The 14,656-nt window shown below is 43.4% G+C and overlaps 1 protein-coding gene across 2 annotated transcripts in view; it reads left to right on the forward strand.

Moving 5' to 3' along the window:
- Nucleotides 1–14,336, forward strand: part of sh3bp4a (SH3-domain binding protein 4a) — a 45,867-nt gene extending 31,531 nt beyond the window's left edge. For both annotated transcript variants that reach the window (XM_082524932.1, XM_082524933.1), the window contains 2 exons: nt 12,432–12,620; nt 13,498–14,336. In XM_082524932.1, coding sequence (XP_082381058.1) covers nt 12,432–12,620; nt 13,498–13,722 — 414 coding nt within the window. In that variant the 3' untranslated portion in view covers nt 13,723–14,336. The remainder of the gene's footprint in view (nt 1–12,431; nt 12,621–13,497) is intronic.
- Nucleotides 14,337–14,656: the final 320 nt, after the last annotated feature.

Genomic DNA, 14,656 nt, shown 5'->3' on the forward strand with positions numbered 1-14,656 from the left:
ATTAATGAGCCCCATATTTTACAGTTCATTTCCTAAAAACATTTCCCAGTGAAGTTCCTGTTAAATAAATGGTTATTACTTAGGTAATAGTTAAAAAGTTATCATAGATAGTAACCTGGGTGGCACATATTTTAACGTTAGCTGTTTAGCTACTAGCAATTACCACATTAGCCATCTTATTATTATTCGGGTTGTGGCATAGGCACTATAGCAGATGTTCGTAGCTACGCTGGTTTCTGAAGTCTTGTTTTGAACCCTCGAGTTGGGCGTTTTTTGTCAGGATGGCGAGCTGCTTTCCTATAGACTTCTTGAGGACTGTAAGTGTTTTTGCAGCCACAGCTGTTGCCATCTGGTGGCCTTCATTTTTATGACTTGTCCATGTTTTATGTCATCTGTGGATACCAGCTGCCACCTAGAGCTATTAATAGACTTATAACATTAATTTTGTGGAGTTAGGCAGCAACCATTATCACTCCTGGCTTTTTTAAAGAAGATAATAATTATTTGTGTGTATAAAGTGTTTCTCTTAAAGTCCCAGATTGAACCTGAGAAAATACCAGAAATGTCATGGTGCGGGGTCGTTGACCCAGCGTTTTGTGTTTTATAATTATTTTCCTCTGTTCTAGTTATTCTGATTTTGGTATTCTGTGTCCTCCCCCCTTGTGTCCGGTTCGTGTTCTAGATTTCCTGTTTTATTCTGAAGGTCTCTGTCTGTTGTCACTGTGTTCAGCTTGTGTCCTCCAGTCATCATGTGTATTAGGATCAGCTGTTCTTCCCTTCTGTGTGTGATTACCCGATTACCTTGTGTGTGTATATTTAGTGGGTGTCGTTCTGTGTTCGTTGCCGGCTCGTCTGCGTTCGTCTGCATTTCTCTGTGTTCCATGGTGTTTCGTTCCTGTCTCTGCGTCGCTCTGCCCCGCACCCCTTTTGTATGCTCTCAGGTTTGTTATTTAGTTCTCCCAGTTTAGGTTTCTTCAGTTATTTTGCTTGCTTGCCACTATCCCACCTTGTAAATAAACGTCACACTCTTCATCAGTCAGCTGCCTGCATTTTGGGTCCTTTTCATTCCACAACACGACTGCTGCCCCAGCCGTGACAGTACGAGCCGACCAAACATGGACCCAGCAGCATCCGCACCTTCCCAGGAGTTTCGGGAGGAATTAATTGACTCTGTTTCAAGGTTGGTTAACCTATGGCTCGAACGTGAGGGAGAGGAATTTCACCGCGCTGTAGAAGCCAGGCTAAAGCAATTACTGTCTCCTCACCCCTGGCTACTGGGCTCTCTTCACCCGCTCTTACAGGACTTCATTCTGAACAAACTCCATCTTCACCCTCCAGCTGCTACCGCTTCCCGACCCAGCCCGGCGGTGAATGTTTTGCACTGCCCGCCGGGGAATCTGCGGCCCGGCCCGCCGGATGTGGAATTACCCAGCCGGTCGGAGCTATCCCCGAGAAGGAAGCGACGTTCACGCCGCCGACGCCCATCGCCACAGCCGGGTCCCGAGACTTCTGAGTTGCCGGCTGTGGTGAGTGGAAAAGACACTCTTTCTGTTTCGCCAGACCTTGTGACTGTTTATACCGGGGCTGTGTTTTTTGAGTTAGCTGCCCAGCCAGAAGCTCAGTTAGCTGCCCAGCCAGAAGCCCAGCCGTCACCTCCATCACATTCAGCCTCACTACCCATAGCCCAGTTACAGTCACAGCCAGACTTATTACAAACTATGTTACAGTCCATTGCCCAGTCAATAGCTCAGTTGGTAGAGGAATCATCAGCCTTATCGTCAGATCAGTCTCCAACTTCACCACCATTATTTTCCCAACCTTTTCTTCAGTCGTCCTCAGCTCGGCCACCTATTCAGCCATCATCTTCACCTACTCCTCCGGTACAGCAAGCTATGTCTATTCAACCCATAAAGAACTGTTCTACAACCTCTAATCCTAAGCAGAGAGACAAACTAGAGATGGACCGATCCGATATTACGTATCGGTATCGGTCCGATACTGACCTAAATTACTGGATCGGATATCGGAGAAAAATAAAAAATGTAATCCGATCCATTAAATATCACGAAAGCACCTCACAAAACTTGCAACACGCCGTAACTCGCCTCAGAACGTCGGAGCAGTATGCATCACGTGATAGAGCAGCTGTGGCATGCGGGACCTGTCGGTGGTCTGGATAGCATTTGGAGCTTCGCTAGCAACCTGGCATTTCATCTCCGACAAAGTTATCCCCGAGAGAAGTAAAGCAAGTGTGTAAGTCCATCTCTGAATGTTTGTAAAGCATTCCCACGTTAAGCTTAACGAGCGACTGCCTCTCGCTCTCCGGCTGCTACTTCAATCGTGAAACTGCTAATGATCAGCTGATCGGCTTTTCTGTTGTGAGTCTCTCTTGTTTGTTTTTGGTCCACTTTGCGCCAGAAAGAGCAAACCAGCGGCTGAACAACAGCAGCACGTTTAAGCTTGATAAGCTGTTGTTAGAATTTATTTAATATTACTTTCTACTCGAGGATCTTTTTCTACGTAGCTGACAGCTGGTAACTGTGCAGGGGCGGATCTAGCAAAGTTTAGCCAAGGGGGCCGATAGGGCATTAACAGGGAAAAGGGGGCACAAAGACATACTTTTCTTTCTTATTCTCATTTAAAATGTCTAGCTTTTAATAAATAATTATCTGACACCCAAAGTTTTAATTTGATGTAAAATGAATAGAAGTCAATTACTGTATATAGTGACTATTAAGTCTAATATATATACCCTAGTAAGCTTTAGTACATTTTCCTTTGGGAAGGTACCATCTGTGCAGTCTGCAATTTTGTTGAAGAAAGATGTTGAATCTATTTAATATTTCTTGAAAAATAATTGATTTCTGTGCATTTTTTTTCACACTGCATCAAATTAAGGTTGATTACGTTGATTAAGCATCATGAGGTGGAGCGTGAGGGGTGGTTCCCTATTTTTTATTTATTTATTTTTGTTGTTGCTGGGAGTTGGAACCCTATTAGTTAGGTTGCTTAATATTTACGCTAAGTACTCTTTAAAATACCAGAATAGGGAGGATGGTGTAGGTCTAAGTTTATTAGATTGATCAGTATTGCTGAACTATGAAATATTTTTTTTGTATACAGGTATAACAGAATAGCTTTAGTGTAGTTGTTGTTTTAAACTTGAGTATGAACTTGCAGACTTGCAAAATGCAGCAAGATATTTTAAAAAACAGTTTTGTTGATTAAAAAACACTATATCGGATTCATATCGGTATCGGCAGATATCCAAATTTATGATATCGGTATCGGTATCGGACATAAAAAAGTGGTATCGTGCCATCTCTAAGACAAACCACACAATATTGTTATCAGTCCTCAAAAACTGGCCAGTTCAGAGACTGTGACGCACTCCAGGGCCTCCCCAGAGGCTGAGTTTCAGCCCACTCTGGACCCCTGGAGGCTAAGAACCCAGCTGAGGACTGCACCCGGCTGTCGCTGCCTGAGCAGGGTCAGTGCTCCGCGCAGCTGCAGTCAGCCATGTGTGTGCCAGGGGCCCCTGTGCCCGCTGGTTCAGTGACTGTTTCCGCTGGGGGTTCTGGAGAGCCCGGCCAGCCCGTGCTCTTCTCTGCTGGAGGGTCCGAGGGACCGCTCCAGCCTCCTGTCTTCGCTGGGGGGTCCGAGGGACCGCTCTGGCCTGCTGTCTCCGCTGGAGGGTCCGAGGGACCGCTCCGGCCTGCTGTCTCCGCTGGAGGGTCCGAGGGACCGCTCCGGCCTGCTGTCTCTGCTGGAGGGCCTGATGGACCGCTCCAGCCTCCTGTCTCTGCTGGAGGACCCGAGGAGCCCGTCCAGCAACCTGCCTCGTCTGCTGGAGGGCCCGAGGAGCCCGTCCAGCAACCTGCCTCGTCAGCTGGAGGGCCCGAGGAGCCCGTCCAGCAACCTGCCTCGTCAGCTGGAGGGCCCGAGGAGCCCGTCCAGCAACCTGCTTCTTCACCTGCTTCACCACCTGCGGCTCCTATGCCTGGTCCAGCTTCAGCCACGCCTGGTCCAGCCTCCACTTCCACTTCATCCTCTGCCTTGCCTGGTGCTGTGGGGGCCACGCAGCCTTTGGGCCCCAAACTGCCACCTCGACATCAGTGGTCATCTGCCAGGCTGCTTGTTGTCTGCAGCCAGCCCTTGGAGGGGGGGTACTGTCATGGTGCGGGGTCGTTGACCCAGCGTTTTGTGTTTTATAATTATTTTCCTCTGTTCTAGTTATTCTGATTTTGGTATTCTGTGTCCTCCCCCCTTGTGTCCGGTTCGTGTTCTAGATTTCCTGTTTTATTCTGAAGGTCTCTGTCTGTTGTCACTGTGTTCAGCTTGTGTCCTCCAGTCATCATGTGTATTAGGATCAGCTGTTCTTCCCTTCTGTGTGTGATTACCCGATTACCTTGTGTGTGTATATTTAGTGGGTGTCGTTCTGTGTTCGTTGCCGGCTCGTCTGCGTTCGTCTGCATTTCTCTGTGTTCCATGGTGTTTCGTTCCTGTCTCTGCGTCGCTCTGCCCCGCACCCCTTTTGTATGCTCTCAGGTTTGTTATTTAGTTCTCCCAGTTTAGGTTTCTTCAGTTATTTTGCTTGCTTGCCACTATCCCACTTTGTAAATAAACGTCACACTCTTCATCAGTCAGCTGCCTGCATTTTGGGTCCTTTTCATTCCACAACACGACTGCTGCCCCAGCCGTGACAAGAAACTAGTCTACCAAACACATTGGTTGCCTACCTTACCAATTCTTATTTCATTAGCAATGACATGTGGTGCCAAGTCACCAGAATCACAGCACTGCCTCAGGCAGCCTAAAAATATTTTCTTTTTTGGGCTTTTTAGCGCTATCTAAGATTATATATATATATATATATATATATATATATATATATATATATATATATATATATATATATATATATAGCGTACAGCCCCAGCACCCTGAGGCTGTACGCTAAGCGGAAGGAAGGGGGCCGGGGACTGGTGAGTGTCAGCACCACAGTCCAGGATGAGACAACGAACATCCAAGAATACATTGGGAAGATGGCCCCAACTGACCGAGTGCTCAGTGAATACCTCAGGCAGCAGAAACCCAAGAAAGAGGAGGGAGACGAGGAACCATCATGGAAGGACAGGCCCCTGCACGGTATGTACCACCGGCAGATAGAGGAGGTGGCTGATATCCAGAAATCCTACCAGTGGCTGGACAAAGCTGGACTGAAAGACAGCACAGAGGCACTAATCATGGCAGCACAAGAACAAGCTCTGAGCACAAGATCCATAGAGGCTGGGGTCTATCACACCAGGCAAGACCCCAGGTGCAGGCTGTGTAAAGATGCCCCAGAGACAATCCAGCACATAACAGCAGGGTGCAAGATGCTAGCAGGCAAGGCATACATGGAACGCCATAACCAAGTGGCCGGCATAGTGTACAGGAACATCTGTGCCGAGTATAACCTGGAAGTCCCGAGGTCAAAATGGGAGATGCCCCCAAGGGTGGTGGAGAATGACCGAGCTAAGATCCTGTGGGACTTCCAGATACAGTCGGACAAAATGGTGGTGGCTAACCAACCGGACATAGTGGTGGTAGACAAACAGAAGAAGACGGCCGTAGTGATTGATGTAGCGGTTCCGAATGACAGCAATATCAGGAAGAAGGAACACGAGAAGCTGGAGAAATACCAAGGGCTCAGAGAAGAGCTCGAGAGGATGTGGAGGGTGAAGGTAACGGTGGTCCCCGTGGTAATCGGAGCACTAGGTGCGGTGACTCCCAAGCTAGGCGAGTGGCTCCAGCAGATCCCGGGAACAACATCGGAGATCTCTGTCCAGAAGAGCGCAGTCCTGGGAACAGCTAAGATACTGCGCAGGACCCTCAAGCTCCCAGGCCTCTGGTAGAGGACCCGAGCTTGAAGGATAAACCGCCCGCAGGGGCGTGCTGGGTGTTATATATATATATATATATATATAATAATAATGGATACTTTATTGATCCCCATGGGGAAATTACTTGTTTTTCTCTGCATTTGACCCATTCACTCAGTGAAGCAGTGGGCAGCCCACTAAGCAGGCGCCCGGGGAGCAGTGTGTAGGGACGGTACTTTGCTCAGGGGTACCTCAGGGTAGCCGTTAAGTGGATTCGAACCGCCGACCTTCCGATCATGGGGCGACCACTTTACCTACTGAGCTATCCCTGCCTGCTATGTGTATATATATATATATATATATATATATATATATATAGACACACACACACACACACACACACACACACACACACACACACTAGGGGTGCAACAATACATGTATCTGTATTGAACCGTTCGATACAGTGCTTTTGGTTCGGTACACATATGTATTGAACGGTAGAGCAGGGCGATATGACCAAAAATATTTATCACGATATACATTTGAAAATTTGCGATAATGATATAACTGACGATATAATTGACGCTAGACAAAATACTTTACAACTCCACAACTTTATTAGTGCAAAAAACCCCATCAATGTATTTTCACTTAAACAAGCAGCTGTTTTTTATGTGCATTAAAGTTGTATAAAAACGTAACAGTGCAAATTCCTTGCTGACAGTCTAACCAAAAGGCATTTCCAGTTGAAAATGGCCGACATATCCTCAGCATAACCATGTATAATATCCACAAAACTTAAAGAGCTTATACACACACAATACGGTAATATTATGTTGAAGCGCAGTACGTATCACTCCACGAGGCGCCTGCCTACGATAACCGTAGTGCTCTGACAAGCCATCAAGCGGTGCGGCTTTGTAGCTTAGCAAAGTCGTACTCAAACATTTTTGACAGATTTTTGAGCAGGGTACCACATAAAATCGGTTCGAGGTCAGTAAGCACAACCAGAATTCATACATAAGGCGCACCAGGATATGAGGGGCACTGTCGATTTTCAGAAAAATCTGTGTATCTGACCGACCAAAGCTAAACCAGTTCCACACCACTGAAGTTGCAGCATTTTTACAAACCAATTCTGGTTCATCCGTTACATTCAATGAACCGCTTTCGCTCTTCTCATCCTGTGTCGTAAACATCCTGTATGTAAACAAAGGCACTGCGCATGCGCGTTTTACCCATATTCTATCGCGATATTTCATTTTCCTATTGTTGCCCAAAATTACACCGGTATTACCGTGAACGGTATGATATAGCCCAGCCCTATTGAACGATACAAAATTTTTAATTTATTTGATCAACTTTTCTCCTGACGATGCTGTCTGTGTTGAGAACTCAGTGGATCTGCGCTCGACAATGCAGCCAAGGCGGAGTAATCGAAGTATGAGTGCCGCCCATATGCATTCACTCAAGTTAGCATGGCAGCTGCCTCAACGCTACCCAAAATTGAACCTCATCCACCGTACTTCAGATCTGGTGTTTGGAACTATTTTTGTTTTCATGTGAAGTATGACCCTACTTAAGCGCGTCATGGACAAAAGTACAACAGTATGTCGGATGTGCCACGCAATGCTCAGTTATATCGGTCGGAGCCATTTCTCTGTAATAAACTCTCTTTTCCACAGATTAGTGATTTCTCCATCAGATACATTTCTTTTTTAAATTATTTGATTGTTTCAGCAACATTTAATTTAAAAACTGTACTTTTGAGTTAAAAGAAATATTTGTAATTTTAATAGCTTAAAAAAGGCATGAACATTTTTTTGTATCGAAAAATATCAAACCGTGACACCAAAGTATCGAAACGAACTGAACCGTGAATTTTGTGTATCGTTGCACCACCTGGCGCTATGTCATCATTAGTAATAATGTTGTCCTAAATGATATTGTTACATTCTTAAAAATATTTTGAAATTTTAATAATCTTTAATGATTTTCTTTCCCTTGTTGTTGAAAATAATTTTGAGTATTTTCTGCACTGAGTTTGAAATTCTAGTATTGTGACAACCCCCCGGTGGTGCTTCCGTTTAAATAATAACTGCACGTTCCCATGAATGCTTGTATGGCAGCTTTCAAGGAGTAGTTCACATTAAATTCTTTTTGAACTAAAATGTATCTTTATGCACGGAAATATCTTCATGTGAAAATCCTAAAGATGTGTGCATTACATTCCTGCTGTTACTCATTAAAGTCATAGCGGAAAACACAAAACCGTAAATACCTCCACACATTTCCACTAGGTTGTTCTTTTTCTGGGGCTCCCAGCAAAGGAGAAAAAATAAAACTTCCTACAAAGAACCTGAAAGGTATCACCACGGGACAGTGCCTCACTTTGATGCCCGGAGCTTTGTCTTGAAATAAACACACATGCACACACTGCTGGGTTTTTTTTGGGTGTGTGTCATTAAAACAGAAATAGTCTTTTTGGCTATTGTGCCTCTTTTCAGGAAACAAAAAGAAAATCTCCCCTGGAGCAAATTTTCCAGTCAGCTGCGTTCATTAAAACTCAATACATTTTAACCCTCATTTAACTGGGTTAGCTGAGTTAGAATGTATTTACAGCAGCAGGAGCCCTCAGGGACAGGATTACTAAGAGGATAGTAACAGATTATATTTATACAGAAAGCCCTGTAACTATTTTCAGCTTTTGTTTTTACTCTTCAGCTCACAAATCTTAAAAAACAACAACAAAAAAAACCCTTATTTGTTCTACATATTCCTGACTTCTGTTATCTTTCCCTCTTTTCCCATGACACAATGGATTCACCGCTTTAGTCCTCTACAATCTAATTTGTTTGAGGTCTTGAAGACTGAAAAATACTTTTAAATGGAGAACAAAGAATGCAGTCTAACGCAACAGCCCTGCAATAAATCACACCTCCTGAAGGTTAAATCTTATACTGAACAAAAATATAAACGCAACACTTTTGTTTTTGCTCCCATTCCCCATGGGATGGACGTAGAGACCTAAAATTCATTCCAGATACACAATATAACCATCCCTCCCAAACAGTGGTCACAAATCAGTCCAAATGTGTGGTAGTGGGCACATCTGCTATATTGAGATAATCCATCCCACCTCACAGGTGTGCCACATCAGGATGCTGATCTGACATCATGAGTAGTGCACAGGTGTACCTCAGACTGCCCACAACAAAAGGCCACCCTGGAATGTGCAGTTTTTTGCGCTATTGGGGGTCTGGGGACCCAGAACCGGTCAGTATCTGGTGTGACCACCATTTGCCTCATGCAGTGCAACACATCGTCGCATGGAGTCTATCAGATTGTCAATTGTGGCCTGTGGAATGTTGGTCCACTCCACTTCAATGGCTGTGCGAGGTTGTTGGATATTCGTGGGAACTGGTACACGCTGTCGTAAACGCCGGTCAAGCACATCCCGAACATGCTCAATGGGTGACATGTCCGGTGAGTATGCTGGCCATGCAAGAACTGGGACATTCTCAGCTGCCATCTGCCCTGAACAATGTGAACCATGATTCATCCGTGAAGCGCACACCTCTCCAACGTGCCAGACGCCATCGAATGTGAGCATTTGCCCACACAAGTCTGTTACGGCGACGAGCTGGAGTCAGGTCAAGACCCCGATGAGGACGACGGGCATGCAGTTGAGCGTCCCTGAGACGGTTTCTGACAGTTTGTGCAGAAATTGTTTGGTTGTGCAAACCAATTGTTCCAGCAGCTGTCTGGGTGGCTGGTCTCAGACGATCTTGGAGGTGAACCTGCTGGATGTGGAGGTCCTGGGCTGGTGTGGTTACACGAGGTCTGCGGTTGTGAGGCCGGTTGGATGTGCTGCCATATTCTCTGAAACGCCTGTGGAGACGGCTTATGGTTGAGAAATGAACATTCAATGCACGGGCGACAGATCTGGTTGACATTCCTGCTGTCAGCATGCCAATTGCACGCTCCCTCATTGCTGTGGCATCTGTGGCATTTTGCTGTGAGACAAAACTGCACATTCCAGGGTGGCCTTTTGTTGTGGGCAGTCTGAGGTACACCTGTGCACTACTCATGATGTCAGATCAGCATCCTGATGTGGCACACCTGTGAGGTGGGATGGATTATCTCAATATAGCAGATGTGCCCACTACCACACATTTGGACTGATTTGTGACCACTGTTTGGGAGGGATGGTTATATTGTGTATCTGGAATGAATTTTAGGTCTCTACGTCCATCCCATGGGGAATGGGAGCAAAAACAAAAGTGTTGCGTTTATATTTTTGTTCAGTGTAGTTAGTATTACAGAAACACCTCTCTATAAATTGCATTACCTTTCAGCAGCCTCCAAAAGGATCAGAGTTACATCAATACCTCTCTAAAACATTGTGGAAAACAAGTCTGAGTGTAGATATGTATTGTTCCAAAGGGAAAAAAAGGAGATTCTGTGTTGGAAAGGGAAAAGGAAATGGATAGGATGTCTGCAAAACTATGACGATAATAAAGATCATTATAGACCTTGACAGTTTCTAAAACAAGTCAACTGAAGACACATTGGCTTTGGGTAGGTTTTCCACATAGATTGTGTAAAAAAGATGGATCTGAAGCCAATGTGGAAGTGCCTTGAACCTCAAAGTTTGATGTCCACTGCAGAAAACACTGTCCTGATGATCTGATTATGGTCTTAATTGCTTGTTTCAAGTCTTATTTAACCCTCCTGCCATCCTTTAAAAAACTCACACCCATCACCCTAGGGACCATTCTCAGCCACGCCATAAAAAGACCATATATCCATATTTTATTCCACTTTAAATTAGCCAACCTTGTAAAACTACTTCTCCCTGAAATATTCATGTAAAGTTTTAATTATATTTTCGTTGTTTTAACCCTTCAAATCCCAGTGTTATTACATGAGCGCCCTGTGTTATAAGCCCCAAAAACCAAAAAACGAAACTAAATATTTCCACAAAAAACCAGTTGAAGTAATATGTGATTGTCATTATAAGTAGGCCTTTAGATGGACCAAAGATTGGCACCAACATACATTTTGACCTGCCATTATTTTTTTTGCATTTTTTTTGCAATTTAAAAATTAAAACTTCAAGGCCCTGAGTCTTCATTGACATCCAAGAAAAGAAGAAAAAATAAAATCATATGATGATAATTTGGGGTTGAAAAATAGCGTTTATAATGGAAGTCAATGGGCAGAAAATGGTCCCCAGGGTGATGGGTGTGGGGATTTCTGCTGCTCAGCCATTTTAGGCTGATTTAAGGAATTCACACTGGAATATTAACATTGACAGGTAAAAACTATCCTGTGGCAAGTTTGGTTATATTCCACTGAACACAGTGGAAATGGCAGCCATTTAACACATAGCAGTGGCACAAAAAGGTCCCAAGAAGGCAGGAAGGTTAATACAGTGTTTTAATACTCGTTTTGGAAAGTCATTTTCCAGAGGGACGTGCAGCTTACAAGCCATAAGCATACATGCATATCTCCCTCTCCTCGCCCCCAACCGGTCACACTAGATGGCTGCCCCTTCCCAAGACTGGGTCTGCCGGAGGTTTCTTCCTCTTAAAAGAGTTTTTCCTTCCCAATGTCGCCAAAGTGCTTGCTCATAGGGGGTCGTCTGATTGTTGGGGTTTTATTGTAGGGTGTTTACCTTACAATATTAATCTCCTTGAGGTAACTGTTGCTGTGATTTGGCACTATATAAATAAAACTGAATTGAGTTGAATTTCTCTCAGTTTTTCAGCCATAACTTGTGACATTCTGGTTTCAGAAATGGTGCCACTGAAAACTTTCCTAATCAGTGGGCCACGACATGGTACCTATGGCTTGCTTTTATGCATGATCTATGGCTTTTCACAGGTTTTTTAAAGGTCTTATCCAAATTTTTAGACCTATTCTATCACTTATCTAGAGTTGGGTCTTTATAGCAGCACACTACACAAATAGTCCAGATGTCCTTTTACCGGTTTGTTCTCCATCTGCTCCTCGAGATTATCTCAGGATAGATTAGATAATCTCTACAGAATATCTCTTGCCGATTGGATGTGTCCAGAACACCTCCAGTGGAATAAACCCGACATGTGTCCTCTAACCTTGAAATTTTAAACCATGTTTATGCTCGAACTACAAGTGGAACTATGTAGTGTGGTTGTGTTTATCCAGTAATGACTGATCTTGAAAATGGTTACCCTGCCAACAGGGTCCTTGAATATGGAAAACACTATGAAATGTCGCTTGATTTGACAGATGTTGCTGTTTCACAGGACAGAGCCAAGTCTCAAATTTCTTTCAATCGGTGAAACAATACTGAAGTGGTTAAGTGATTTGTGCTGTGAATGTATTATTACCAGAACACTTTCACGATTTACATAAATATGGATATAAATTCTCATTCCTATTCTTTCTCCATATAAATTTTGCATACACAGTGATTTTAAATTGATGCATTCCTTCCAATCTCATCCAAGTCAACATGCAGATATTTCTTTCTTTGCTCCTTGCTCATGCTGACTGACCATTTCTTTAACCCATCAGGCATTGCTGAAGATGGACTGCCAGGGTCTGGTTGCCAGGTTGGTCCTGGATTTTGTCTTGTTGACTACAGCAGTAGAGGTGGCATCCCGGTGGAGGGAGCTTGCTGAGAAGCTGGCCCGAGTCTCCAAACAGCAAATGGAGGCTTATGAGGCTCCACATCGAGACAAGAATGGTCTATTGGATAACGAGGTGAGAGGCCTTTAGTCAGTGTTACTATTTACCGGACAACTGGACACTGTCAATGCTGTGGATCACGTCATGAAGTCAATAAGTTAACACATGTACTACAACCAGTTTTTTTGTGTTTTGGGCAAAGCATTTAAAGCTTGCTGAATTAGAATTTAGGAGTTTTGGCTTGACGTATACCTGGATGTACCAACAACAATACATGAATTACTTTAACACCAAAGATAACTTTTAAGTTTGTTTCTTATTTCTTTGATTTATCAAATGTATTATTAGCTTTTATTCACAATTTACATGCTGTATGAGTTAAACTGTGTCTAAAAATTTGCATGTCATGTTTGTACACTTGAATTTTAAGTTATATGACTTATATACAAGATGTTTTAAGGTTTATGGTACAGTAATTATCACTATGCATCTCATGGCCTCTAGCTCCTGACCATATTTATTCTACACTCACATCACTTAAATATATATATAAACTATTTTATATTAAATGTCTTTATATCAAACTGCCCTGTGATCCACAAACAGTATATTTGTCCGAGTTACTGTGCTTGGGTAGAAACTCTTCAAGAAAACACAATACTACTCAAAACATTTCAGAATTTCAGGAGAATTAGGTCAAAATGCTAACAAGTAGCTCACGGCAGCCTTCGAAATACTATACTAGGTGTGGTTTATGGAAAGGAGTAACATAGATCATCTTTAACCTGTCAGCTCTTTAGTACAAAGACCTGCTAAAGTTCAGTCTAAATGGGTTTGAGATTTCCGTCCCTACATGAACCTCTTTTGTGTAAGTCTTTGGCAAACTCTTGCCTTTTGTTCTTAAAAAGACATTTTCTTTCACTTCCCATGATCCCCACCCTGAACCCTTTAGTCTATGTGGAAACCAGCCTATGACTTCCTGCTGACGTGGGCTGCCCATGTTGGGGATAGCTACCGAGATGTGATCCAGGAGCTCCACCTTGGCCTGGACAAGATGAGGAACCCCATCACCAAGAGGTGGAAGCACCTAACGGGCACACTTATACTTGTCAACTGCCTCGATACCCTTCGCAGTGCGGCCTTCTGTCCTACAGGATATGGAGATTTTGCTGTGTGAAATGTGTGACAGAAGATTTGATGGCTGGTATAGTAACTAAAGCTCAATTCTGGGATTTGTGTCCAGAGTTTTGTTGACTCGTGAACGGAAGTTGTCGAAAGAATGGTACTCACAACATGTCTGGAGTGGATATTTTCTTTGAAAGAAAAAGAAAACGTGTAGTTTTAGGGCAGTGTGAAGAATCTAGACCATCAGGTCTACTGTGCACATCCTGCTGTCTTGTCTGGACTCTCGCATCCACATCATAGCAGCACTGATTGGTTTTTGATTAGTTACACACCAGAAGTAGCAACGCCACTTTCTGGCTCAAAATACATTGTGAAAATAGATAATCTGGCTCTTTGTGTTTTTTAAGCATCATGTTGTCCCTTTCTATCCCTTTCTTGTGGTCTCTACCTCTTATGTTGTTTCCGCTTTTCTTTCCTATATTCTTCTTAATCTCTTTTCTACCTCACACTTTGTCCTTTCAACTACGTTTTGATGGCTTTCAGAATTACATGCTGCTTTTTTCTGTGTTCCTCTCAGCTTCCCCTTATGCTTCAGTAAATGGCATTTTCAGGCTTCTGTCCTAATGTTTTTCTGTCACTGTGTATTTCCTTGCTTGACCCTCAGAACAGCATTTGTTCATTTGACTGTATCTCACAAGCATTTTTAATTATAAAAAAAGTTCTTTAATCAAAATAAATGAGAAAAACTTTCATATATTAAAACAGTACAAGAATTGCCAGTGATTAGCTTGCCAAAAACTATTAGCTTGCTGACAGGGACTGTCTATGTAGTAAAGCTGCAGTACATCTGTTAATGCAAGTAATTTTTATACTTACATAAACATTTGTTTTTCTTAGTTTGTATTTATTCTTGGTGGACTCCACTTACATAACAAACTAAAGATTTAGTTGCTCAATATCCCTAGATGAAATTGATCCCAAAGAGC

Source organism: Aulonocara stuartgranti, assembly GCF_965226115.1.
Source record: "Aulonocara stuartgranti genome assembly, chromosome: 23".
NCBI classification, from domain to species: domain Eukaryota; kingdom Metazoa; phylum Chordata; class Actinopteri; order Cichliformes; family Cichlidae; genus Aulonocara; species Aulonocara stuartgranti.